A 23,917-nucleotide genomic window follows, 5' to 3' on the forward strand; every position below is an offset into this window, starting at 1 on the left:
CCACCTCTCCTCTGGCCATAGCAATCCTTGAGGCTGCTTCTCAATGTAAACTTCTTCCTGAAGACACCAGCCTGCGTGTCTTCACCAGATGTGTTTTATGTCTTCTAGCCAAGAAAATACGGCAGCTGCAGTTGCTTTACAGAGATGTTGTGTCCCACTCCAAGCCAAGCATCTTCCCCGAATGCCAGTAGCAACCTTGATAGTGTGTTAGAGGTTCACGGGGAATAGTTGTGGGTTCACTTTTGTGCTGTAACTAAGGCCGGCTGGATTCTGACACTACCCGAAACCACTGCAAAGGCAGCACGGGGTGAGTTGGTGCCTGAGAGGCCTGTATCACATCCAAATTCCTGGATGGCTGGAGCTGGGACTCCAGAAAGTAGAGACTGAAGTAAATCTAGAGCTGCTGGGAAAAGAGTTGACGCCACTGCTGTTTTAGTAGTTGAATGTGGTGGTTGTAGAAAAAATGACTCCAGTTGTAAATCATATTGCATTGTATTTTTTAATGGTAGAGTTTAAAAAACACGTTGGTAAATACTGTCTGAAAGGCACTTGCCTGTTACCTGAATCTTAAGGGTTTTTTTGCTGGATCTCTTGCTGTGGATTTTAAATCCTGATATGCTTCTGTCCATCTTCAAAACACGGGTTCCTTCTGTTTTGGTAGTTCACTGTTTTTAGTTAACTTGGCTACTGTTTCTCACACCTGTGGGCGCAAAGTCTTTAAAAGCTGCAAACATTTCACTCCCTAAAGCAGATGGTAGAAACGCGTATCCGTGTCTAACTGGCCTCCTGCTGGATTGCAGTTAGAATCTCGGGCAGCACACCTCTTTGCTTTTTAGTTGTTAACTTATGCTGACAAATTTTAATTTTAATGTTCTCAGCAAAGCTGGCAGGAGAAAGACTCAACCCAAGACACTGAAATGCTCTTTTTTTTCAGCTCGGTGTGGAAGCCCTTCCTATAATTTACTGCTGCGGATGTGGCCGTTGATCAGCAATAGCCTTTGGAGAAGTGGCATTTTGCTTGGTGGGCAAAAGAGACAGGGAACACGGATGCCTTCACTTGAGAGAGCAGCCCACGAGTTTGTTTAAGGCTTTAAATAAGGTATTTGCCTCTCTGTCAAAGCCAACTGATAAAAGTGCCAAAGGTTGGTTACGTTGCACTAAAGCTGTGAAGCCATGCAAACTCTGGATGATCAAAAAAGTCACGAGTTTTGGTTTTCATCTTTTTTTTAATCAGCAGACCCAAGCCCAGGCTTCTGGAAGTTATTTCAGATACTGAAAGAGACCTTATAAAGCATTTTAGTGATTAGTAAGCTTTGAGTTAGTGGTAGTGTGAGAAATTCTGAAGTAATTCCCTCTATATTTTTTAAATAGCATTCCAGCTGACACTGCAGGATGCTACTCCTGTTATTATTGAGACCAACTGCTATGGACTGTGGGGTAGAAAGCTTTTTAATATGGGTTATATATAAATATATACATATGGGTTTTGAAATTACATTTCAGTGATGCTGTCTAATGAAGGCTAAAGTTTATTACATAAGTTTATTAATCAGTTAACCCTCTCTTGTCCTGATTTAAGGGAACTGATGGTATATTAACAGAACTTAAATAGAAAGTGAATTAGTAATTTTGTACTAAAGAAAGACTAGCTATTTATTTAACTTATTTGGATTTTTTTCTCCATATAGCTCTAGTAGACTTTTCTCTGAGAACCTAAGAACAAAGTCTGACAACCAATGTCTTAAAAGATTGAAAAATATTTATGTATCAGATGACAACAATCACATTATATCAGCATTTTTAAAGTCGTAAGTTACTCTGTATTCTAAAATATAGAGGCAACAAGGACCAGCATTTACATACTATAAATGCGTTGCTCCCTGAGCAGCTAGGAAAGTTTATGAGAACAAAATTTAATTTCTGAATACCCTCCACAAGCTGAACTATTTCATGACACAACAGCCAAAGATGTTTGTATAAAACAACGTTATATTATTTTTAAACAAGTTTCACAGAAGAACATTTACAAACATAGGCCTAAATAATTTAAACACAGCAAATTTAAGAGTTTGATCATGCTACAAAATTACTGTATACAAAAGATAGTCAAAGAGGATGTTAAAAAGTGCTCTCTTGCTTGAAGATTTTTCTAGACGAGTCTACTTCTAGTGCAACCTGAGTCATCTGCTGGTTCTCAGTCTCTTCTCACTTTTTTTCCAGCAGTTCTCAATAGAATCACTGCATACATCAGCTCTTTGAAGAGAGGTCCATGTGCTAACAAGCAAGTAAAAAAACTGGGCCAATTCTACCAGGTTTGAGCCAATTCTACCTCTTTATCTCTGACCATGACTTCCCAGATTTCAACTCCTGCCACACACAAAATAATTAAGAGTGGTGTTCTGCCTCCATCCACACCTGACCTGGAATAAGCAGGTACGCTTGTTGACATTGTAATTTAAACTAAGACAGGACCATGAATTAGAAGAAAAGCTTTTAAAAAAAACAAAACCAAGATGGAGTAAAATCTACTCAGGTAACTTGATCTATTCGCTAAAGAGAAGAAAAAAAACCCCACTCTTGGCATCCAACAGTGCAATCAGGTACGTCTTCATCACTGTTTAATGCTTTTCGCTAAAAATAGTTACCTGTCACAGAAGGAGGCTTTACTAAAACAGGTTACCCTGCCATATAGCACATTTAGTGTCTTCAATGCTGTTTTCCAGTGCTCACTTCCCATTTCATCTCGCCTTCCCCACTAACTACATACGCTTTCTCTCACTGCTTACATCTGTGCTTTCATAAAGAATTAGTATCTCCAAACCCAAAATTTTCTGTCCTCAAACCCAGGTCTTTTGTTCACTCTTTGTTTCTGTATTACTATTGGCCTACTCCATTATAGGAAGATTCCAGAGTTGAGAAGGATTATGTCCAGCAGGGACCCAAACCAAAACTAGGACCCAGCTGTAGGCTAATAAATCACATATTCAAATCTAAAATAATTTCTTATTGAGACAAAAAAAAAAGCTAGCAGATATTTTAGTCTCACTGAAACCATGCAAAGAATTCCTGTTGCCTCTTTAAAATAAATAAATATATAAGTTATACATGGCCTTCTAAGCAATGCAGTTGAGTTCCAATGTGAGAAGCCCAAGTCAAAACTTAAGGCCAGTAACAAGCAATCATCGGATCAATACCGTTTTTGTGCGTAGGTCCACAGCTACCGGGCCTGTTTGGCATAATGGTTAAGGGGATGAAAAGGCAATCTCGCATACTTAAAATATGGAAGGGATTCCCACGACAAAATTAAACACAACAAAGCCTGTAGTGTGTCTCTAAACCACAACATTGTTCTTTTGGCCTCTGTTTCCAATGATAACGTTGGCCAGCTGCACCTAACAAACTAAAATGGTTCTAGTATAACCCAAGAGTGAAAAACAAGCACCGCTAATCAGGGATTAAAAATAGCTATGAATTCAGGTGAAGATCTCTTGCTGGCCAAACAGCAGATAAACTCAGTTCCACTGGTCTCTGCAGAAGGCGTCATAAGCTTGACAAAATTGTTGTGCCTGAATTTTGGTTACTGACTCTTTGGGTGAGAGACTGTGGAGAAAAGCTGGTCTTTTAAAAATTGCCCAAAGATCTTCTTCAAAACAAACATTTATATAAAACTTCTATATGCCGAGCTATCTGGAGTTACTTAAATAATTAAATACCCAACAAGAAAGTGTCATCAGTTTGCTCCTTCTTCATCTTCTTCTTTTTTAATAACTGGGGTACCTAAGAGAAAAATAGAGAGGAAAAAAAAAAATTGCAAAGATTTACAAATAGATTATGCAGAGAAAGATATAGTTAATGCTAATATATCAGAAAGCTAATCTGGACTGTCGGAAAGAGTTGTATTTCCTGCCACTGCTTCTAACTGACATGAACTTCTACACACCTGAACTGCTCTTAACTAGAAAACCCTTCAACTGATGAGATCGTTGGTTGGATGGTTTCTTCCAACTTCTTGTGTAACAGGGAATAAAAATGGTACGAAAGCAGGACCTGCAAAGATCAGCCTAACCTGGTCACTGGGAGATGCACCATGTCAATTCAATTAACGACCAACTAGCACATCACCTTTCTCTTGCTGGGCCCCCACCTTGTGTTGCCATTACCATGACATAAACGATCCCTCCTCAGTGATACCAGACCAGGATGTCCAGACTACAAAATACAAATTACATTAATGCGGATCCAGGAAGTGATGTGGTCACATCTTTTAGGGCTAACTTGGATGTCATGGAATAAAGTTGCATTGCACAATAGCATCATAGTCTATACCTACCCCTTGGGTACTTCAAAAGCCATAAAAATGGCTTTTTAACTGCCATACTGAGCAAAGGGCACCTCAGAGTGTGGCAGCCTGCAGTGTTCACGCCACCTCAGAGTGATGTGTTCATGAATTTAAAATAAGCTGAAATGCTAGCATCCCCAAAAAAAGATTTATCAAGTTACAAATTTTCCCCACAGTAGCAAGCCCCAATAGCACAGGTAAGCTCACAGCATGCTGAAATAGCACAATCAAATATGCCCAAATAACAAGAACAGCAGGGGCACGAAGGTACGTGTTCATTCACCTGCGCTGCCACCTGGGTAATGGGAACTGGGTCACACTGATGCTTTGCTCAGTCTGAGGCAGAGACTTGAATTGTGGTGAGGCTTTGTTGTGAGAGCCCTTTGCTTATTGTACGGCTGAGGTGCTGCCTTTCTTTTGTCACAGGTAGGAAACAGAAAATTTAGGCACCTAACTGCTGAGCAGGGTTCCTGGCACAGGAACTAGCTGAAAGGAGACACCTACCTGCTGAAAGAGGCCTTCAGTGCTTATTTTTTTTTGTCCAGCACATCTTCAACCATTTCAATAATTTTGAGGTCCCTCTATTAATCATCTCACATAGACATAGGCATAACGTAACTGTCCTGGGACAGCGTAACAGCAAGAACCTTACAGCCACTTGAAGCATTTGTGACTTCTCTTTTGCTCAACGTTCTAGTGTTTGTGGTTTCCATTCTTCAATATCATCCTCTCTTTCTACGTTACACAGGAAATGTATCTGTCTAATTCAGAGCTGTCCATCACTCCCGGCTGCAGGAATGCTTAAGAAACTAAGGGTCTAACCTTAAACTAACAAGGTTACTCTTTGCCCATACAGATACTTGCCCTATTCCATTTTTTGTTTCACTCTCGAAATGTTTTCTACTACAACAGCAAACGGATTACTGCAGGCCATCCTACACAGCAGTACACTTTATCGCCAGGTCCCAAGAACTCTTAGTACTTCAGTTGATCTTGTTTTGCTTTCCCATCCATTGCTCCCTGTGCTGATGCTGTCCTCGTGTCGCCATCCCTACGCTCCTACCTTCCCTGTTTTTAGCGTTACCAGTCCTGCTGCCTCTTCATTGCTTTAGCAAACAGTGGGTAACAGTCAACAGCTGACATCTCCTTTAACAGAAATTAACATCTTTAAAAACATTTTAAAATTGTCTTACTTTTAAAAGCAGGACATTGTTTAATATATTTTCATGTCAGTGACAAAAAGGAGAGGGCAGTTTATAACCTGAGGCTTAGTACGGTGACAGGAGGGAGATATTCAGGCATTTAGGAAACTTGCATGAAATTCTGAAAACCTTCCCCTGCACCAGAAGCAAAACAGAACATATCCCTGTCTATCCCCGTTTCCCCACGTCACCCTTTTTGGTTGGGGAAAACTGTAATTCAACGTGGCAGATGAAAGCCTTGTTAACTCATTTAATGCTAAACACTTTATATAGCTACATACAAGTCAACATGTGAATTCCACAAGAGCACCCCAAACCAGTATGCTTCAGTTCCCCATTAGTTATGTGCTGAAACTATTTGACAGGTTAACTTCAAGAGTAAAGCCACTTGGACTTAATACTCCAAAACCCATCAAACACTTTCAGAAGATCCTACTTCTGAATAACTCCAAAGGCGGGAGGGAAGAATATTACATGGGCACACAGATGAATTTCTGAGGTTATGCTTCATTTCCCTGTGGTTGTCTTTATATTAAGCTGTTAACTCACACCCATTGCCTCATGCCCCAAACTCACCGTCCAGCTTTCTCAGCTTGGGTACCCGTTTGGTTGCTTCTTCAAACCAACTGTTCTGATCAGAGGTGTATTTCTCTTGCAGTGGATTGCCTGTAAACACCAGATCCTCTAGTAATGGCAGCTCTGCCAGTCTCACAAACTCTGCTGCAACCACAAAGGTGAAAACACCAACCAGGTTGTGGAACACGGAAAGTACCTCTGCACCAAACCTCCCTTTCAACCTCAGTGCAAACATAAATAGCACGGGATGCAACCAGGTGGGGATTGCTCGGGCTTGAACTGGCATCAGGTTAAAGAACAGGTATGCATTTTAAAAGAAGTCCGAGAAAGATGATTCAAAGAACAAACTCGTTTGGACTTAGAAGTTAAATGCAATATTCTAACTATTTTTACTCTCCTGCATGAGTGGATAATTTAGGGATTCAGCACATATCTGCAGGCTTCTCAGTGAGACTTAAAGCCCTGCAGCATACAGAACTATTTTTTACTTGGTGACTTAACTCATGCATTCACCAAACTACAGGAGGAGTTACAGAATAGAGAGGTGTGGCTTACCCCAGTCTTTCACCAAATTATTTGACATATAAAGAACCTTCAGCTTCTTCATTACACGGATACCCCTCAGTTTCTCAATGAAGTTGTATGAGATCCACAGCTCCTCTAAAGTATCTGCAACTGCCTCCTGGAAAACGACAGGACTACTCAGGTAAGCGGAAGAGTATCTTCCTTTTTCTTCAGATACTCTCTTCACCCCATACAGGTCACCTCCTGTGAGAAAATACTGAGGTATATTGGTTCTCATTTCCTTTTTAGCAGGTCCCTAATTATGCATGACAAATACTTATGGGAATTAAGAGAAAATGATCTGAAATATATTTAGTAGGACAGAAATCACAGTATTAGAAAAGATAAGGAATAGCTGACTGGAGTAGTTCTTAAGGCATAGGGGCAGAGGAAACAGATTTGGCGGCTTGTCACTGCAAGTATACATGAAGTGAATGCAATTCAACAACTACTTTAGAGGGGGTCTTCTACCATATGAGGGAATGATTCATTTCAGGTGCACGTATGTTTGTACCTCTCAGCCAGAAGTTGCTTTCATAATTCTCTCAAAAGAGAGGGTTTTTAAACCAGCCATTACACATTGACTCTGCATTCCACACGTAAAAGATACGGCATCTCTGAAGGTGGGAATAGCTTTGAAGAGAAACCTTCTGCAGGAGAAACATACAGTATCTCTTCAGGAAGAAAAGAATTTCTATAGTCATTAAAAAAAGGTTGATTGAAAAAAAGTTCTTCTGCCCTTAATTTAAATGTAACAAAATTGATTGGATTTTTTTCCTCAACGATTTTTCCCCTACCTGGTCCTGCCACCATCTTCTCCCCTAAAGCCATATTGCTGCAGGTGCCAGTTAACATAAAAAGCACAGACTCTCATGAAGTGTGTGTTCATAGGAGTGCCAATATATGTAGTAAAGAAGCAAAGCTTAAGTATCTTCAGGTAAAAAATTCCTTCTGCAAAAAGTCTGCAGGAATTATTTTCATGTAAAGCCAGTGGAATTACAGACAGACAGCCATTTTCAAATAAAAGTTATGCTTATCTTTGTCAAAGACAACAAAATCCCTCTTTCTAAAATCCTTTTATGTAGTAAATTAGCCCCGAAGAATCTCTGAACATGAATAGTGTTGAAACAAAAAAAAAAAAAAAAGAGAGAAAGACTATCTGAACATTTAGAAGCAATATGAACAGATCATAGTGAAAGGACAAAATAAACGGTTAGGGCAACAACGTAAATTCAGCAAAGACTTTTATGAACACAGGGGAATTATCCCACGTTCTAGACAGCGCTCCATTTTGTCAGCAAAGAATTGACACTGAGAAGCGCATACCAATCCATTCAAGTTCTTTATGTTATTTCTTCCCAAAGACAGAATCTTCAAATTTTCTGTAATAAATAAAAGAAAGTTTATTGTTAATAAATGGTGTTTTTTTCTAAATATAAAAAGATGCTCTAAGTCCACTTACAAACAAACTGCACTCTGAACAGGCGGTTTTAAGAAAGAATGAAGTAACAGAAATAAAACCTCCTGACCTACACAGATAATCAGGAATGGATGCAGTGGGCAGCTCAGAAACACGCTTATGAATACAAAGCTACTCGTGTGTAGGTTACCTGGTTGAAATTCAGTCCAGATAAACACTGAATAATTCACCTTGCACCTGAACTCTTAACTGCTAACTTGCTAGTTTTGATCTTAACATAGTTTATACCCCTTTTTCTCCAGGCAAAAGTTCTTCCAATCTTATCTTAAGGCAGCAGATTTGATTTCTATAATAGAGGCAGCATTTAAAGCTGCCTTACAAAAGTCTGATGAGAGACATTTCAACTTCGTTTAGCATCCAGACAAACCTCCTTTCCAAGTGAGCTGTTCTTGCTGGGGTTTAGTGTGATACCAGTGTAACTCAAAGCTATCACAAAATAGCAGTCTTTTTGTATAACTCATTTTAATTTTTCACACAAGCTTTCTTGCAGGTGTAAATAAGCAAACTGAGTTCCAGCATGTAGCTGGGTTAACTTTGGATCTATATGTTTCATGAATGTTTTAACACTTCCTCTTAACTGCATTAAGGACGAAATATTATATATTAAATGATCTTGTTTTGCTCTTCTATGCATAATGATTAAAAACACATAGTACAATAATAAAAGGCAAGACCAATGAAAGTTCCAGCCAAGTATCAACAGATACTCCACAGACAGCATGTGTAGTGGCTGATTGCTGTGGATGAAGATTCAAGGTTGATCTAAAATAGAGTTGTATGTTCTGCATCAAGAAATGCAGGGATGAAACCACACCTGATAAAACCACACCTGGCAAATATTCTAAAACAAAAAAATGTTTCTAACTCTGTTACTGTTTTTTATGACTCTTGTTCTGAGAAATTCTGTATTTTAAAGGAAGACCTCCCTCACAGAACATTTACACTCTCTAAAACACAAAACTAACACTTGCTGCTGTCATCCAGAACACCTTCCTGACATGTACAGATATAGGGATGTGATCCTTTACACAGAATTATCTACTTGACAATATCAGGTACATACATTAACAGTAATCTTTTCCATCTGAAAAGAGTATAGATGCTTAAAAAGATTTCTCAGCTTCCTCTCTGCAACAAGCAAAAGTAAATATGTAATAATTACTGGCTGTTTTTCATAGCTGTAAGCACTGCTTTCTCTCCCTTTCACAGAGGCCAATAAGAGATGGTGAGTTCCTCATATTCTGTACCTTTAAGAGACAGACCGTGTAGTTCCAGTTTGTCTGGCTTTAGGATGAAATATTTGGTACAGACTGGATGTTTTCATTCTATGTTTTATTAATATAAATATCTAAGGTGCTTTAAAGGCTTTTAATGTTTTATCCCACTACAAAATTTCATTGGTTTCACTTATATATATAACTGCCTAATTATTTTTTGCTCATGATAGAGTTACTCTAGTTGAAATACTACAATACAGTTATTTGGAAAGAATACTGGAATATTTTTTCCCCTGATTAGTATTCACAAATTTGTTGAAGTCTGAGCATATTATGAAAACAAGTAAGTTCATCAAGCTGATTGACAGCCCCATTGGTGTGTAGTTGGAGAGGATGGGATTCCAGGTTCCTTGTCTGTTCACCTGACAATATGATAGGGACAGAAAAGCCTGGAAGCTCCAGCCCAAAACCTGCAGCTCTTTGCCAGCCTCATGCCACAGAGTCAAAGTCTTGAGGACAGACCATTAAAACTTCTGTCCCAAAGTCAGTAAGCCAATGAGTTTCAAGGTGTCATAGACACCTGCCCATAAAATCAAAGTTCAGTTCCACTTTTAGACAGATGGCAGGTCCCTTTCAAGTATGAACAAAATCAAACCAAGTATATCCACTCCTCTGCAAAGTGGAATGGCATTTTTCCATCCAAATCTGCAACACTCCAACCTCACTCCAACCAATACTACAATTACAGATTGTTGAACTGCAAGCTGTCTCCATCGTGAGCATGGAAATTGGTCATTAAATCACTCTAGAACTGATTATGTTTTGAACATCACAACTCGGGCCCACTGGAAGTTATAAAGGTGCTTTCTTAATGGATTTTTTTTTTTTTAAACTTGCACAGTGAGACAACTGCCAAGGCTAGTGCGCAGGAATACGTGCTTTAATACACCATTATTGCTAAACATACATTCTCCAGTAAGACTGTGAATTTAAACGTCACTTGTAATTTTCTAAGAGGAAGGAATTAGAAAGGATAAGAATAGGTATAAAGCTGGACACGTATAAAAAAATTATGGTGTGCGTCCTATCCAGGCAACTAGAAAACAAACATAATCGATCACTGGCTTGTCACTTACTTAGGCTGTTCAAGTTGGCGATTCTTTCAATGCGGTTTGTAGACAGCGATAGTTTCCTTTAAAAGGAAGAATAATCAATTCACAGTATACAAGGGATCACTATATCAGAAGAGTTCCATGCCCAAACACCGTTGCATTAGAAATAATTGTCTAGTCTTCTCTCATCAGATAATGAACTAACAACAGACTCAAAATATCCTCAAACCATCAAGACTTCTGCAACTTTATTTAGCTTCTGGGAAAGTACCGTGAGTTACTGATGTGACACACCAGATTATCTTTTTATGCCTAGCCTTATCAAATGCATTGATGTTTACTTCTGAAACGGCTCTAATCTCTTTCTGAAAGTCCTGCTTAAGTCTTTTTTTTTTCTTTTTTTTTTTTTTTTCATAAATTTTGGAATGGATCATAAATGTGCCAGTTAGCTGATAGACTCCAAAACGGACCTGTCATTATATACTGATAAACAGTATCTGATTTTTCTGGGGACAAATATCAATACAGAATCTATCCTAACACCTTCTCAGTTAAGTGACAGGGATCCTTGAATTAAAAAGAGGAAGAGGAACCATGTGTGGAAAGAGAAGCTCAGCTGAGAAAAAAGAGGAGAAAGCTGCTGCTTTGAAGGCCACACTTAAACATAGTAAAGGCATATTTGCGCAGTGAACAGCAGAAAAACTGAAAATTAATAAAAAGAGAAGAGAATACTTGGTTTCCAATTTGTTTTTAACTGAACTTACTCGCAGTTAACAAGCGTGGAGAGAGATTCATCCATCGTTTCGACAGGAGGAATCTGACCGTACAGTTTCACCTCCTTTGCCTCTGAAGCCTTCTGGCCATTTTTTTCTTCCTAAAGAAAAAAGAAGGTGAAGAAGAGGCTCACTGCTACATGCAATTACTGAAAATTACTATAGAATTACTGTAGAAGTAATTTCAATATACTACTAGAAGATGTTACTGAAAAGTTAAAGCATTTTGAACACTTTATCAAGACTCCTGTTGGCATAGCATAAAAAGGGAAGACTAGCTTATTTTCAAGACATCAAAAGAACTTACACATTACATATGCTTTTTTAAAAAAAGCTGTGTTACTCTTGAGGAATTTAATTAAGGGGTCCTCTGCCATAAAGAAATGGAGAATAGATGGAGTTTTAAAATTCTGAATAAAGGTACTTCCATGGAGACTAACATACAGGAGCCACAACTAGGGCCAGTCTGTAGCAGAAGCCAATTCTTAAAAGCTCTGACAGAAAAATCTCTTTCCCACTTCACCCGGAAAACTTGGAACTCATGCCTAACTTGTATCACAAACTGAACACAGGAGAGTGCATTTTGGGGGAGAACCTCAATACATTCACAGAGTTAAGAATCTAGAAAAAAAAAAAAAAAAATTCTAATTAGCCATTAAAAAAGAGTGGAGGAAGATTTCACACTTTAGAGAATGCAGTAAAAGACAAATTTCCTATTTACAACCTAGGTTGATAATTTTCTAGATTAAATACTATAAAGTTCAGACCGTTAGAAGAATTCCCATAACTTAAGCATTTGGGTTTATTAAAAAATATAGTCTACTAAATCTTTTAAAATTCTGAAGCAATGGTATTTATTGACTAAACACTTGGAACAAGTATCTGTTTAGGTAGTACCACCAGTTTTGACAGCTGCCTCCTTGGCAGCACAAAGGAAGCATTTTGTGAATTCACTCAGTGTTCAGGGGGACAACTGGAGGTCCATTAACAAGGGAGAAACCTACTCTGTGCTTTCAGAACAAGGGCTCTTGTTTTCTCCCCCATTTTTATGCAGCTACAGAAAAGTGAGATAGCTGAGGTCTGGCCTGGTTTATATGGCTACTTTGTAATGAAATGAACTGCATCCCAGAAGTCTTTAAGAATCCCACAGCACAAGATCAGGTTTTGAAAATGTTATTTTCTCTTGTATGTACCCAAAATACTTCAGGCAACTTAATTTAATAAAAAAAAAAAAAGCACATTACCTTGTGCATTTACTTATATCCTAGTTTCAGTCTGAATTCAGTGTGATAATATTTTACTCATAATTAGCGATGTAGCAAGTAAGCATGTCAGATGTTTTGCTAGAACATGGTAATGTGTTCAATCTAAGTCACTATATAAATGTGAATCTTCTGTTTTCTAAGAACAACACCGTATCTGTTTGCATTTATACTCAGTTTATAATTATCGGTTTATACCAACAAACAAAAATACATCTTTTCTTGAAAACGTGAAAGGGAGAGAGCTTCCAATACAGACTGTGGTAGGCAGCAAGCACCTTCAGGAAGAAAATTCATCCCGATTGCCACGCACTTCTGGAATAAAGGTCAGCTGAATGACCACATAAAGCCACAGAGAAACCACAGGTAAAACAGATGCTTTTTAAACCACAGGTTATGTATTCACTAGGTTGAAGTTCCTTTGATTTAACTAATGTCACCCTGACTGTAGGGCATAGGTAAACCCTTATGCCAAAGGGAAGAAAAACATCGGGAATGCAACACAACACCGGATCCAATTTTACAAGTCACATGGACCCAGATTAGGACTAGTACAAGGAAGATTTAAATCCACCCCCAATAACATGATCAGAAAAGCAAATTCAGCACTTCATGCCTAACGTTAATGGAAACTCACTGACACAGGTCAATTATCTCTAAGAGACATGTGACAGAGGAGCAAATGGAAAACAAATCTTTAATAGGAAACATGGAGTTGAGGTTTTGGAGGGCAGAAAGAGTGAGGGAGGAAAAGGAAAACTTTTTAATACTCAGTTCGCACCTCTACTAGTGCTAATGTCTGCAAGTTGTTGCATTTTAGTTCTTATTAGGAGTGAAGTTTGTGGGATACCAACGTAACTGTAAAAAAAATGAAATACTGAAGGTACTAAGCAATGATAAAATTCAAAAAGGACGTAGTCTTCAATTACAGAGCAGTACCTTGAACAGGTGGTACAGATCTGTTTACAAAGGCCTGCAGTGACAGGACGAGGGGCAATGGTTTTAAGCTGGAGAAGGGGAGATTTAGATTGGATATTAGGAAAAAATTCTTTACCATGAGGGTGGTGGAACACTGGAACAGGTTGCCCAGGGAGGTGGTTGAGGCCCCTTCCCTTGAGATATTCAAGGTGAAGCTCGACGAGGCCCTGGGCAACCTGGTCTAGTTGGGGGTGTCCCTGCTGACTGCGGGGAGGTCAGACTAGATGACCTTTGGAGGTCCCTTCCGGCCTGGACCAATCTATGAATCTTCTGGCTTTCAACTGTACCTGCCCACACTGCCTCACATCCAGATCTTCTACACCAGCTGATAAGACTTGCTTGTTCTAGCAGCTGGCCAGAATTAGTGGGAGAGTGCACATATACCAAACGGCACATCTGTGCCCTAATCTAAAATTCACTCAGCCTGGGGTAAGATTCTCATTGGTTTTACTGGACTGTGCACCTGACCCCAGAGCATCCTATATCATCATTTGAAATTACATGCACATCCTTGCCAACAAACAGATTTCCAGAAGGCTCCAAGACCAGGTCAGTTACTGCCCCAAATGACTGTCTGCATTAACACAATGCTTTAAGAATAAAACCAAGCTATGAACTCATTTGGGGTTAAACTTTGCATGATATGAGGGACAATATGTTAAAAGACCATAGTAGAAGCTTCACTGACTTCAGTACAGTGAGAATTTCATACTTGTGGAAGGACTACACTCAGGTAAAATGAACAGAGCATAATTAAAACATAAGACATCCCCAACTTTAAATCTCTTTGTAACCTCAGGCCTTCTATCAATACGTATTCAGCACAACAAGGCAGGAGAGCAAAACAGATGCATCTTTACCGGCCGTATCAATTTAACAAGAACACACAGAAAGGCCAATAGAACATATTATACAGCAATAGTAATAGTAAAGTTTTTACTTTGTGAAACTTATTATAGCAGATGTTTCAAGCAAACATATTTCTTACAATAAATTTAGAAAATAAATTTAGCTGAACATAGTCAAAACCCATGCCACGGAATACTGCAAAGCAGCTAGATACTGTTCTACTTACCCATTTGGCCAGAGCTTCCTTGATAGTTGTTGCTTTTGCCTAAAAACGAGAGAAATTTAAAGAATATTCATGGCAAATTTCTAGTTGGCTTGTTCACTGCAAACCTATCTCCTCTCCCGTCTCTCTCCCTATCCTGCTTGTCTACCCCCTTCTACCACTTTCCTGGATTATCTTCTTCCAGCTGACTCGAAGAAGCTGGAACCCCTCAGTGTCCTGTAATATTATTTTCTGGGGGACTCGGTAGCATTTTCGGAAGCTGTGAATCGGCTTCATGTGAGGTCATTATCTTCCTGACCTTACTCTCTGCCCCGTGTGGAGCACGGGCTTGGGACGCTGCTTGTTAGGTTCGATGGTGAAATTCAACTCAATTCAATTCAAAGACATAAGAAGTTACTGCACTGAAAAATGTGGTCTAATGCTCTTAAAACCCCCGCGCTTTCTATTGTTGTGCATTAGCAACTTCCTGTCTGAAAGCAAGTCTGTGAGTAGACAGAATGACACAGCCTCTTCAGATTCATTGAGGAAAATAAGGTACATCTTGCCAAAAATCAAGAGCGGTAGGCATTGCTTATATTGGTTTTTCTCCAACCGTTTTATGTCGAGTCACATCATGCGATGTGAAAACATGTATTATTCAGTCAGGAAAAATCTGAGCGCTGCTGCACGAGGCTTTTTAAGGACTGACCCACTGACCAACTTTGTGTTGTCACTAGCTCCAAATCTACTGCCTTACATCAGTCTTATCAAAACCCAGTGACCATATCCCAAACAGCAGTATACAGAGAAATTGTGATACATCCTAAGCATTATACATTTTCCAAGACGTCTTTCAGATTAAAAAGCTTCCAGAGACCAATCTTTCACAAAAACTGATCAACAGCCTCCTTGCTACAAAAACAGGAGGACTCTAGTTTGGGCATCTATCTCCGAACCCCCCCCTTTCCCAAGGCACAGTAACAGGCCACAACTCCCCCGCCTTAGCCAAGGCCCCGGGCACCGGGCAGCCTCCTGCCCAGCTTATGCCGTGCCCGGGCTGCTCGGCGCCAGACACCAGCCGGGAGGAGCCCCGGGCCGCGAAGGGCTCGGCTCCGCGCTGCCGCTCACGCAGCACCGGGCCGGTGGCACCTCTCCCCGGGGACCGCTCGGGGGCAACCCTGAGGAAACGCCGCTCCCCCGGCCCCTTCGCCCCCTCCTCTCCCCACATCCCCGACCAGGCCCCGGCCGTCGTGTCCCCACAGCCGCCGCCAGGTCCCGGGGACGCCCCGGCTCAGCCTCTCCCCAAGCCCCCAGCCGCCGCTCGGCCGGCCGCCCCGCCCGCAGACCCAGCGCCCTCCTCGCCAGGTGCCCGCGGCGGCGCTGACGGGACCCACCATTGCCGTTGCTACCGTTAACGCTCCGGTTGCTAGGGCACGGCCGCCTCCCGCGCATGCGCAGCGCCGCCGACACGGCGGGCCGGTGGGGCGCCAGCACGACGGCAACCGCAGCCGGCGATCATAGAGAGGCGCTGCCACAGAGACAGTCCCATCCCGGAAGTCGCGTCGGGGGGCGGTGCGCGCCGCCTCGCGGCACGTGGCGGAGCTGGCGCCGTGGTCCTCCCGGCGGGCGCCCCCTGGCGGGCGGGCCTCTTCCCCCCCCCATAACGGCGAGAAGCCAACCGTTTCGTTGAGACCAGACCGTGACAGACGTTACAGACGCGGGCCACAGCCTGCTCAGCCACCCGGGGGCCACGGGACCATCCTGGGGTACCACCCCACCCCTCCCCAGCTTTAGCCAAGCCAGCCACCCCAGCAATAGGGTGACACAGGGCCATGGGAGCTCCGCCACGGCAGGAAGGCAAACCAAGGTTAAATGACACAGCTTGAACTGAGGCCGTCATCAGGGACGCGGTTTAATGTGTGCTTCAGGACACAGCTACACTGTCTGCGACGCGCCTGTGGTCCCCCCGCGGCACTGTGAGTATACAAGTACTAGTGCAACAGTTGGCTGGTTTTCAACAGATCATTTAACGATTAATTTTTTTTCCAGGACTATCCTCCCCTCACAGTAAAATTACATTCCTTTTATTTTTCCTCCCTTCTTTGCTTAAAAAAAATAATCATTCAGTTTTCCAAACAAATGAAGCATTCGGAAACAAAAATGTCACCTCGTATTCTTACACGGCTTCGCTTTTTAACGCGGGAAGCATTTTACCCTTTCAAATTGCACATATCCAACAGCATCTAACGCTGAACGATTCCGAAGGCTTGTGCTTTAGAAATGACGTCTGAGGACTTTTAAGGTACCTGGCTTTGGTTTATTTACAACTTAACGTTTACTTCCCGAACGTCCTGCCTGCAATCTCGCATGGCAGTGGCTACGCTGAGGTAGGACAGTGGTGTGGGGACACTGGTGGTAACAAAGCAGGGTTGGGGCAGCTACGGAGCTCCTGCTACTAAAGATGCACACAAGGAGGCAGACTGTACAAATGGAAACCTTCAGACAACCCTTTCCTCTGCAGTTGCCACTTGGAGTGAGTTTGGGGGAAAAAAAAGGCAGGATACTAAGCATGGGTGACACCAACAGGCACGTTACAGCAGGCTGTGGTCCTGGACTTCTGCGGCTGGTAGTTTTAATGGAGGTTCAAGCATCAGGTACTACTCTGCAAAGGCCTCTTCAGCCAGGGAGAGAGCGCAGAGAGACGAGGCCGGGAAGACGTTTTGTGCGGAGTGAGCAGGACGGAACTTCTCTTGTAAGGAGTGGACGGATAAATTGTTTGATTGGCAGTGATGGCGTGTGGAGAATATGTGACTTCAATCAAAAGATAAGGAGTAATAAGAGTTGCAGAAAACTCATGAGACCTGAGCAGCAGCATAATGACAGTTAACTGGAGAGAAAAGATCCCTGAGAGCAAAGCAAAATTCAGTACCATGAATGAAGGTTTTGTATCCTCCTGGGCAGCTCTCAAACTGGTCTGACAAAATGACCTTGTGGAAGGAGAAATTGTATTGACGGAGGCCCTTGTTCAACAGGCCTTTGGCGCTGGCACCGTTCCAGCAAGACCCTCTTGAGAGATCAACTCATTTGGGAAGGAGTTGTTCCTTTCTACCTGAAAGGTGGGGAAAAATGAGGCACTTGCCAAAAATTAGTTAGGATGAAAAAAAAAAAAAAAAACATCCAATCTCAGGCAGTCATGGAAAAGACATCGTGGATTTGAGTTTGGGTTGTTTTTTTTAAGGAGGGGTGGAGGAAAGTTGTTGGTTTGTTTGTTTGTTTAAGTATTGTGATTCTAAGTTAATCATCGCCATAAGGTGACAGCTTTTTACAGTCAATCTTCTGCTACATTTTCTGTCTCTCAACTTTGCTTCCTCCCCAAGTACAGCTGTTCAGCATCTGTTGACATCATTACTAGAGTTCCATGAGTAACTAATCCCTAACTTAAAAGCAGGAGTTATTAATTTAAAACAAGCAACAAAGAGAGAAGACAGACTTACACATAGCACAACTGCATTTAACCATCCTTTAACCTATCCAACAGAAATTTAATATCCTGGGTGTCAAATGCCAATCCAAGATATTATAGGAAGAGATGGTTACATCCCTATCACGAGACAGTGCTAAGTGCTGCCATTCTCCTGGAATGTCAGGAAAAGTACTCTTTGTTTTCCCACTCTACAGGTAGTTTTTGTTGGAAAGAAACAGACTGTGTCACCAAAAGACCACTACCTAAGGCCAAGGTGTAGGAGTCTCATTACAAATAGGTATCCCCAGCTTCCGATAAATAGAAAACATTTACAAAGTGTATATGGCTGTAAATCTGAGAGTTCTGGGCTAAGGTAACTTAAGACTCAAAGCCAGAATCATTCATCATTTTGATGTCAAAGTTTATCATCCATGGGTTGCCATCATTCCCCAGTTGCGATCCAGTCTGTCCCTGCTGAGGGTGCAGGCTGGCTGGTAAATTCTCCAAGTCATAAATACTGCAAGCAAGAAGGTACCTACTACTCTCTTCAGATACTTGTTTCTCGATACCATGACCAATTCAGGCTGTCAAATTTGTACTGCAATGCAGCCCACTTGTCATTGTTTCACTTCTCTGTGTGCCTAGTTAAAATAAGTTAGACTAGTCCAAATACATCCCTTTCTTTTTGGATTTATACTTGTAGCTGAGTAGTCATTTGGTTATTTCGTATTTCAAAGCTTTTCTCAGTCAGTCCCTCCAATTCACCAGTCATTTTGGTGGCTCAAGCTCAGTCCTCTGCAGTTCTGCAACAGCTTGCAGGTGCTTAAGTGTTCATCCCAAGTGCAAGTGCAGAAACTCCTGAATCTTTCCCCAGGAGTGTTCCTGTGCGTGGGCATGTGCTTTGCTCTCTCCACCCCCCAGAACAGGCACCCCCAGAACACGATCCAGAGCTACCTGACAAAACGGAGTAGAAGGAGGATCGATTCGGTGACCTGCTCCTGGATAACTCAAGAGTTCAAAGTTTTCTTTCCCATGCTGGCGTAGACGCCCGATTGCCAGCTCGGCATATAAGGAGCTCTTCCACACACGATCATCTTCCCCTACCACTAAGAGAAAGCGGCCTTCTGCTTTTTCAACAGGGATCACACAAGGAGAATTAGCAGGATTTGTTGGGTCATCCAGAGCTTCAAAAGTGTCAAATACACCAGCTTCCGAAACACTGACCTTATTCATATCAAAACGCAGCCCAGGCAGAGTCATCTCACCATAATGGAGGTCTGCAACTGTGTTTGAACTACAGCCGGAGATACAGACAGCAGCCACTACTTCCGGCAGGAAGGTGATCATGGAAAGTGCTAATTCTGCCCCTTTCCCAGTCCCGATCACTCCAACTCCTGGTCCCTTCACCTTCAGATAAGATAGGGGGTGGGGAAGACAGGAAGAAAAGAATTAAGAAAGTACACGTTATAATGGGATTAGCCATTAAATGCCTTTGTTGTGTTATTAAAAACAAAACAAAACAAACAACCCAAGGAAAAGAAAAGGTTAATTATTGATGTGACCTATTGGAAAGCTACAGCCTGGACCCTGGCTCCTCCCTCTGTTTAGTGTCTTATTTTTCAGAGCCAAAAAGAGCTGTGAAACCCCACAAAATAACACAGACAGGCACAAAAATTACCACCATTGGGACCCCATCTAGTCCCTACTGCATATTTTCATGCACATATTTTCTCTTTTTCCCAAAATAGGTAGCAGGAAATTCAAGCATAGTCAATTGCTATATAGGTCTCAGGCAAATAAAGTAACCTCACAAATGACACCTGAAGGGTTAGGTAAGTAGTATTCAGTCTTGTCCTTTTCTAGCCTGGAAAGTAAAACTGAAAGCAATATCCCAAGTCATCAAATCCATTCCTTTGCTGACTGTTGATCAGTTTTGTATCATCCTCTCTGCTTTCATTTTAGAAAAATCCCATCTTTATCACCACTGCTCTTGTTCGGAAAATATTCCGCCCCTTCACTCTTCTAATGATCAGGAATGTTCTAGTTTCCAGCATGAATTTATTTAACAGACAGTTTGTGCTGGAATTAAAAAAAAAAAAAAAAAAAAAAAAGTCCCCACCACCACTTGGGCATGACTGCCGAATCCTCCCTTGTCCTGAGAGATCTCTCATTACACTCACCTTTGGGTGACGCTGCAGGAATCTAGCTGCCTCCTCAAAGTACTCGAGTTTGAATTCTTTCATGACCTTAGGCAGATCTTCAAAGTCAAAATATGGCAGAGAAAGGGCAGCAAAACCGTGGGTAGCCAGGAGGCTGGATCTAAATTCAATCAAACCTCCTTCATCACCATACATGTCAATCACTCCTGGAAACGGGCCATCCCCTATATTAAAAAGAAGAGGTACGGAGGACAAGTTATCAAACAGGACACTAAACACTGTCTGGTGAACAGTGAACATCAAAATGCAGAAGGCTTGAGACATTTTCTATTAATACTCATTATTTTTTTTCCATTTGCCCAGCAGAGATTAGAGAACCTAGGAATAGGTCCTTACCTTCCTGTAAAAATATGCGAACAGTTAATCTGGGTTTTTAAAAAGAAACTGTTCTAAACGTTTTTTTTTTCCAATGGTCTTAACCTCCCACTCTCAGGACAATCATACTCTAAATCAGCTCTTTTCCCACAAAGAAGCCATACTTTATTTAGCAAAGTGCAACCTCATTACTAATGAGGCAAGAGCACTGAGCCCTGAAAGTCAATTCTACAAAACTTACGCAAACTCTGGAATAAGGGGCATTGAGCAAAGCACAGCAAAGAAACACCCATTGCTACACGGCATTAACTGGACTTACTCGCTCTGTCTCAGCATCAGCACTGTAACACTTGGCAGCAAAACTGCTACTGCAGATGTGAAGAAACAGGGTAAAATTGAGAGCTTTACAGGTGCGGTGATTGATACATAGATAAACATGCCTCTACAGGTGTACAATTAGTCCCACAAAACTGCAGAAATAATCAGAACCACAATTTTATATGAACATGCTTTTGCAGCCAAGGTCCTGTTGTGATATTACTGTATGCCATGCCAGCAGATCTTGAGTTAAAAGGCTAAGGATATACCTCTGGGAACTGTAAAGACCCCAGGCTGGCAATTTCCTTTTTTAACCTTTTTCCTGGCCACCAGATGTCACCACTGATGTACTCAGATCCAGCGCACTATTACTCCAGCAGAAAAAGTACCTACTTCTGCAAGAGTGCGTTAACTCTCTGACGTTACCTATATGCAATAAAAAAACCCCCACCAAACAAACACAAACAACAACAAAAAAAGCCCTCTGGCATTTCAAGGTGCTTGAGAAAATAAGTTTTGGACAAGACATGTTAGATGGTGGAAACCTCCTAAATTAAAGCTTTAGGAAGTCAGAAAAGGACGGAAACATGCTTTTGGCTTCTTTTTCTTTCAGTTCTGAAATTTTTCACAGAAGTTCAATATTCTGCTGTAGAGAAAATATGTCTGGATAAATTTATCATAATGCCATGATCAACAGTAACCTTTAGCTAACAAGTCACCCTAGATGGCTAAAAGAAAAAAAAAAAAAAAAGTATTCATTCATTTATCACGCCTCCCTGGAAAGCTTTCTAGCAAGAACATGTGATCAGAACAGAGTCAAGCTCATGAAGACAGCCTTTAACTTACACAAGGATCCCGGACTGCCTTCCTGAGTACCTACACGTGCCCAAGTATACAGTTTCACATAGCTCACTAAAAAGCAGGATAAAGTGGGTTAGACAACTTTAGGATTGCTTAAAAGCAAACCAAGGCTCCCCCCCCCCACACCTGTAACTCCTATGCCTGAATTGTGAAATCTCTTTCAATACTGAAATTACAGTGTAAGCCCACTGATGTCATCTCACTTTTACTAAGAACAATTCACTTTTAAGATTCCTATCTTAATAATATTAAGACTTTCCATCCCTGGAGCAAAGAAAGGTACGAATAGTAATGCTGTAACTGGATGTTCCATCAAGAAGGATACCAGCATCACTTAAGCAATGATTCCAGACTTTTCCACACTATTACAATGTCAGACTTCCTAAATGGAAAAATGCAGTTCCATCTCGCAGATCTCTGGATTCCCACTTAACTCAGCAGAAATCCAGCTCATCCTCTAAGGCAGGATATAGCAAAACAACCATGTCTCACTGATGGAAAATCCAGAATGCTGACTAAACATCTGATCTAAAATTCAAAGTTCAATCTCTGTTGTTTTTTTCTTCAATGGACTTTGGATTTGTATCTAAATGGATAAAAAGATTATTGGTTTGGAAATCATTCACTGAAAATACTTAAATCCCTAAGAAACGTAATAGTAATTACAAGATTTGCTGAATTGAGTAATTATAAATTAGAGGTAATATGGAGGGCAGTTCTAGTAGCACAACACTCGGGGACATACGCAAAGTTTAAATCACGGCTCATGTACAAGCACCATCATCAGTGAAAGGTTTCGTTTTCCAACAGCACTAGCAGTCCACCAGAATATCACACCTCATAAAGCACAACCATCCCACCAGCAGAACAGGTAGAACTCGCTCAGAAATCTATTTCACCTTTATACCACAGAACAACCGAAGTAACTCTAACTCCGTTATTAACTTAGCTTTGGTTCTCGTGTAACAGAGGTGGAATACCTATATTTTTCTAGAATCTCTTCCACTGCTCCGCTTACTGGCCCGTGTTTCATAGGGAAGAAAAATGCCTTTTTGATTCAATCCGACTGAGGGCAAAATCCTTGGGAGATTTAGCACAGGCTCACACAACGAGGTGTTACCAGATTTTCTGAATGTTACAGGTTCTGGTACTCCAGAGAAACATCGAACCCACTGAAAAATTGTGAACTGAGAGCAGCGACACAGTAATCTCCCTATTCTCACTTGGCTTCTGCCCGCCTCACAAGAGCCACCTGCCCCTGCCTGCCCGCTGCAGCCGATGAGGACCAGGCAGTGTCACCACGCACAAGCGGGGCCGTGTCCCGACAAGCCTTTGGGAGCGTCTCCCTAAGATTTCAAGGGGGGAAAAAAAAACCACCACCTGCCACCCGTCTGCAGGGCGGCGTTCAAATCTGTTACAGAAAATGGATTTCGCAAGTGATGTCCTTGGTATGTTTTTCTTTTAAAAAAACTCTTCTCTTGGTATGACTTTCCTTGCCCTGGACGGAGAAGCCTGGGGCTCCCGCCGGCCCCAGGGCGCAGGTCTCCGGCTGGGGCACTCACCCGGCGGCAGGAAGAGGGAACCCCTTACGACTCCCTCCTTCAGCCGGATCCTCCGCACGCCGGGGGCCGTGAACCACCTCTCCACCTCGGCCTTGGCCACCACCGGCCCGGGAATAGCGCCGGGATGGCTGTGGCCCCGGTGGACCAACATCTCCACCTTCATCGGGGTGCCGGTGCTGCGGGGAAGGAGCCGCTGGTACGGCTTCTCCATGCCGGCGGGGGCGAGGCTCCAGAAGAGCCCCATGGGCTCCACGCCGGTGTAGTCCCCGCCGTGCGAGGCGTCGGTGCCCAGGTGCAGCTCTCCGCGGCTGTCCGCCCGGTAGTGCGCGCACGACTGGAAGAGGCAGCCGCTGTCATCGGCCGCCACCGCCCGCAGGGTGACCGGCTGCCCCGGGCCCAGCCCCGCCACCCGCGTTTCCACCCGCTCGTCCGCCAGACCGGCGGCGGGGGACACGGCCAGGCTTACAGCCCGCCTCCGCGGCGGAGGATGAAGGGGCGGCGGGGCGCGACACAGGGCCCGCGCCGGGGCCGAGGCGGCGGCGGCAGCGACCGCTCTCCACATGTCGGCGGCGGGTGGGCGAGAACCGCCGGGCCAACGGCAATAAGGCAGGGCGGCCACCGCCCC

The 23,917-nt window shown here is 42.4% G+C and overlaps 2 protein-coding genes across 3 annotated transcripts; both read right to left on the minus strand.

Moving 5' to 3' along the window:
- Nucleotides 1-1,747: 1,747 nt before the first annotated feature.
- Nucleotides 1,748-16,000, minus strand: DNAL1 (dynein axonemal light chain 1). 2 transcript variants are annotated; one of them, XM_074149441.1, is made up of 8 exons: nucleotides 15,949-16,000; nucleotides 14,579-14,617; nucleotides 11,255-11,364; nucleotides 10,515-10,570; nucleotides 8,008-8,063; nucleotides 6,673-6,799; nucleotides 6,118-6,261; nucleotides 1,748-3,777 (listed from the first exon to the last, which is right to left on the minus strand). In XM_074149441.1, exons 1-8 carry the CDS (start codon nucleotides 15,949-15,951, stop codon nucleotides 3,731-3,733), a joined length of 582 nt encoding a protein of 193 aa, XP_074005542.1. In that variant the 5' UTR covers nucleotides 15,952-16,000; the 3' UTR covers nucleotides 1,748-3,730. The 2 variants fall into 2 exon arrangements, with proteins under 2 accessions (XP_074005542.1, XP_074005543.1); XM_074149442.1 differs by having other exon boundaries at nucleotides 1,975-3,777; nucleotides 6,118-6,207; nucleotides 15,949-15,996.
- A 449-nt stretch (nucleotides 16,001-16,449) lies between these two features.
- Nucleotides 16,450-23,865, minus strand: LOC141465855 (acyl-coenzyme A thioesterase 1-like). The gene is made up of 3 exons (XM_074149527.1): nucleotides 23,293-23,865; nucleotides 20,198-20,400; nucleotides 16,450-19,424 (listed from the first exon to the last, which is right to left on the minus strand). The coding sequence occupies exons 1-3, from the start codon at nucleotides 23,852-23,854 to the stop codon at nucleotides 18,849-18,851; spliced, it is 1,341 nt and encodes a 446-aa protein (XP_074005628.1). The 5' UTR covers nucleotides 23,855-23,865; the 3' UTR covers nucleotides 16,450-18,848.
- Between the last annotated feature and the right edge of the window lie 52 nt (nucleotides 23,866-23,917).

This window comes from Numenius arquata, chromosome 6 (assembly GCF_964106895.1).
Source record: "Numenius arquata chromosome 6, bNumArq3.hap1.1, whole genome shotgun sequence".
Lineage (NCBI taxonomy): Eukaryota > Metazoa > Chordata > Aves > Charadriiformes > Scolopacidae > Numenius > Numenius arquata.

Coding starts and splice junctions, on each gene's coding strand:
- DNAL1 (XM_074149441.1), bottom strand. Junction 10,571..11,254: donor TCCACGCTTGTTAACTGCGA/GTAAGTTCAGTT, acceptor TTCCTTTTAAAG/GAAACTATCGCTGTCTACAA. Junction 3,778..6,117: donor CAAGCTGAGAAAGCTGGACG/GTGAGTTTGGGG, acceptor TTTTTCTCTTAG/GTACCCCAGTTATTAAAAAA.
- LOC141465855 (XM_074149527.1), bottom strand. CDS start 23,854: ATGTGGAGAGCGGTCGCTGCCGCCGCCGCCTCGGCCCCGGCGCGGGCC. Junction 20,401..23,292: donor TTCCCTCTTCCTGCCGCCGG/GTGAGTGCCCCA, acceptor TTTTTAATATAG/GGGATGGCCCGTTTCCAGGA. Junction 19,425..20,197: donor TCCTGCAGCGTCACCCAAAG/GTGAGTGTAATG, acceptor TCTTATCTGAAG/GTGAAGGGACCAGGAGTTGG.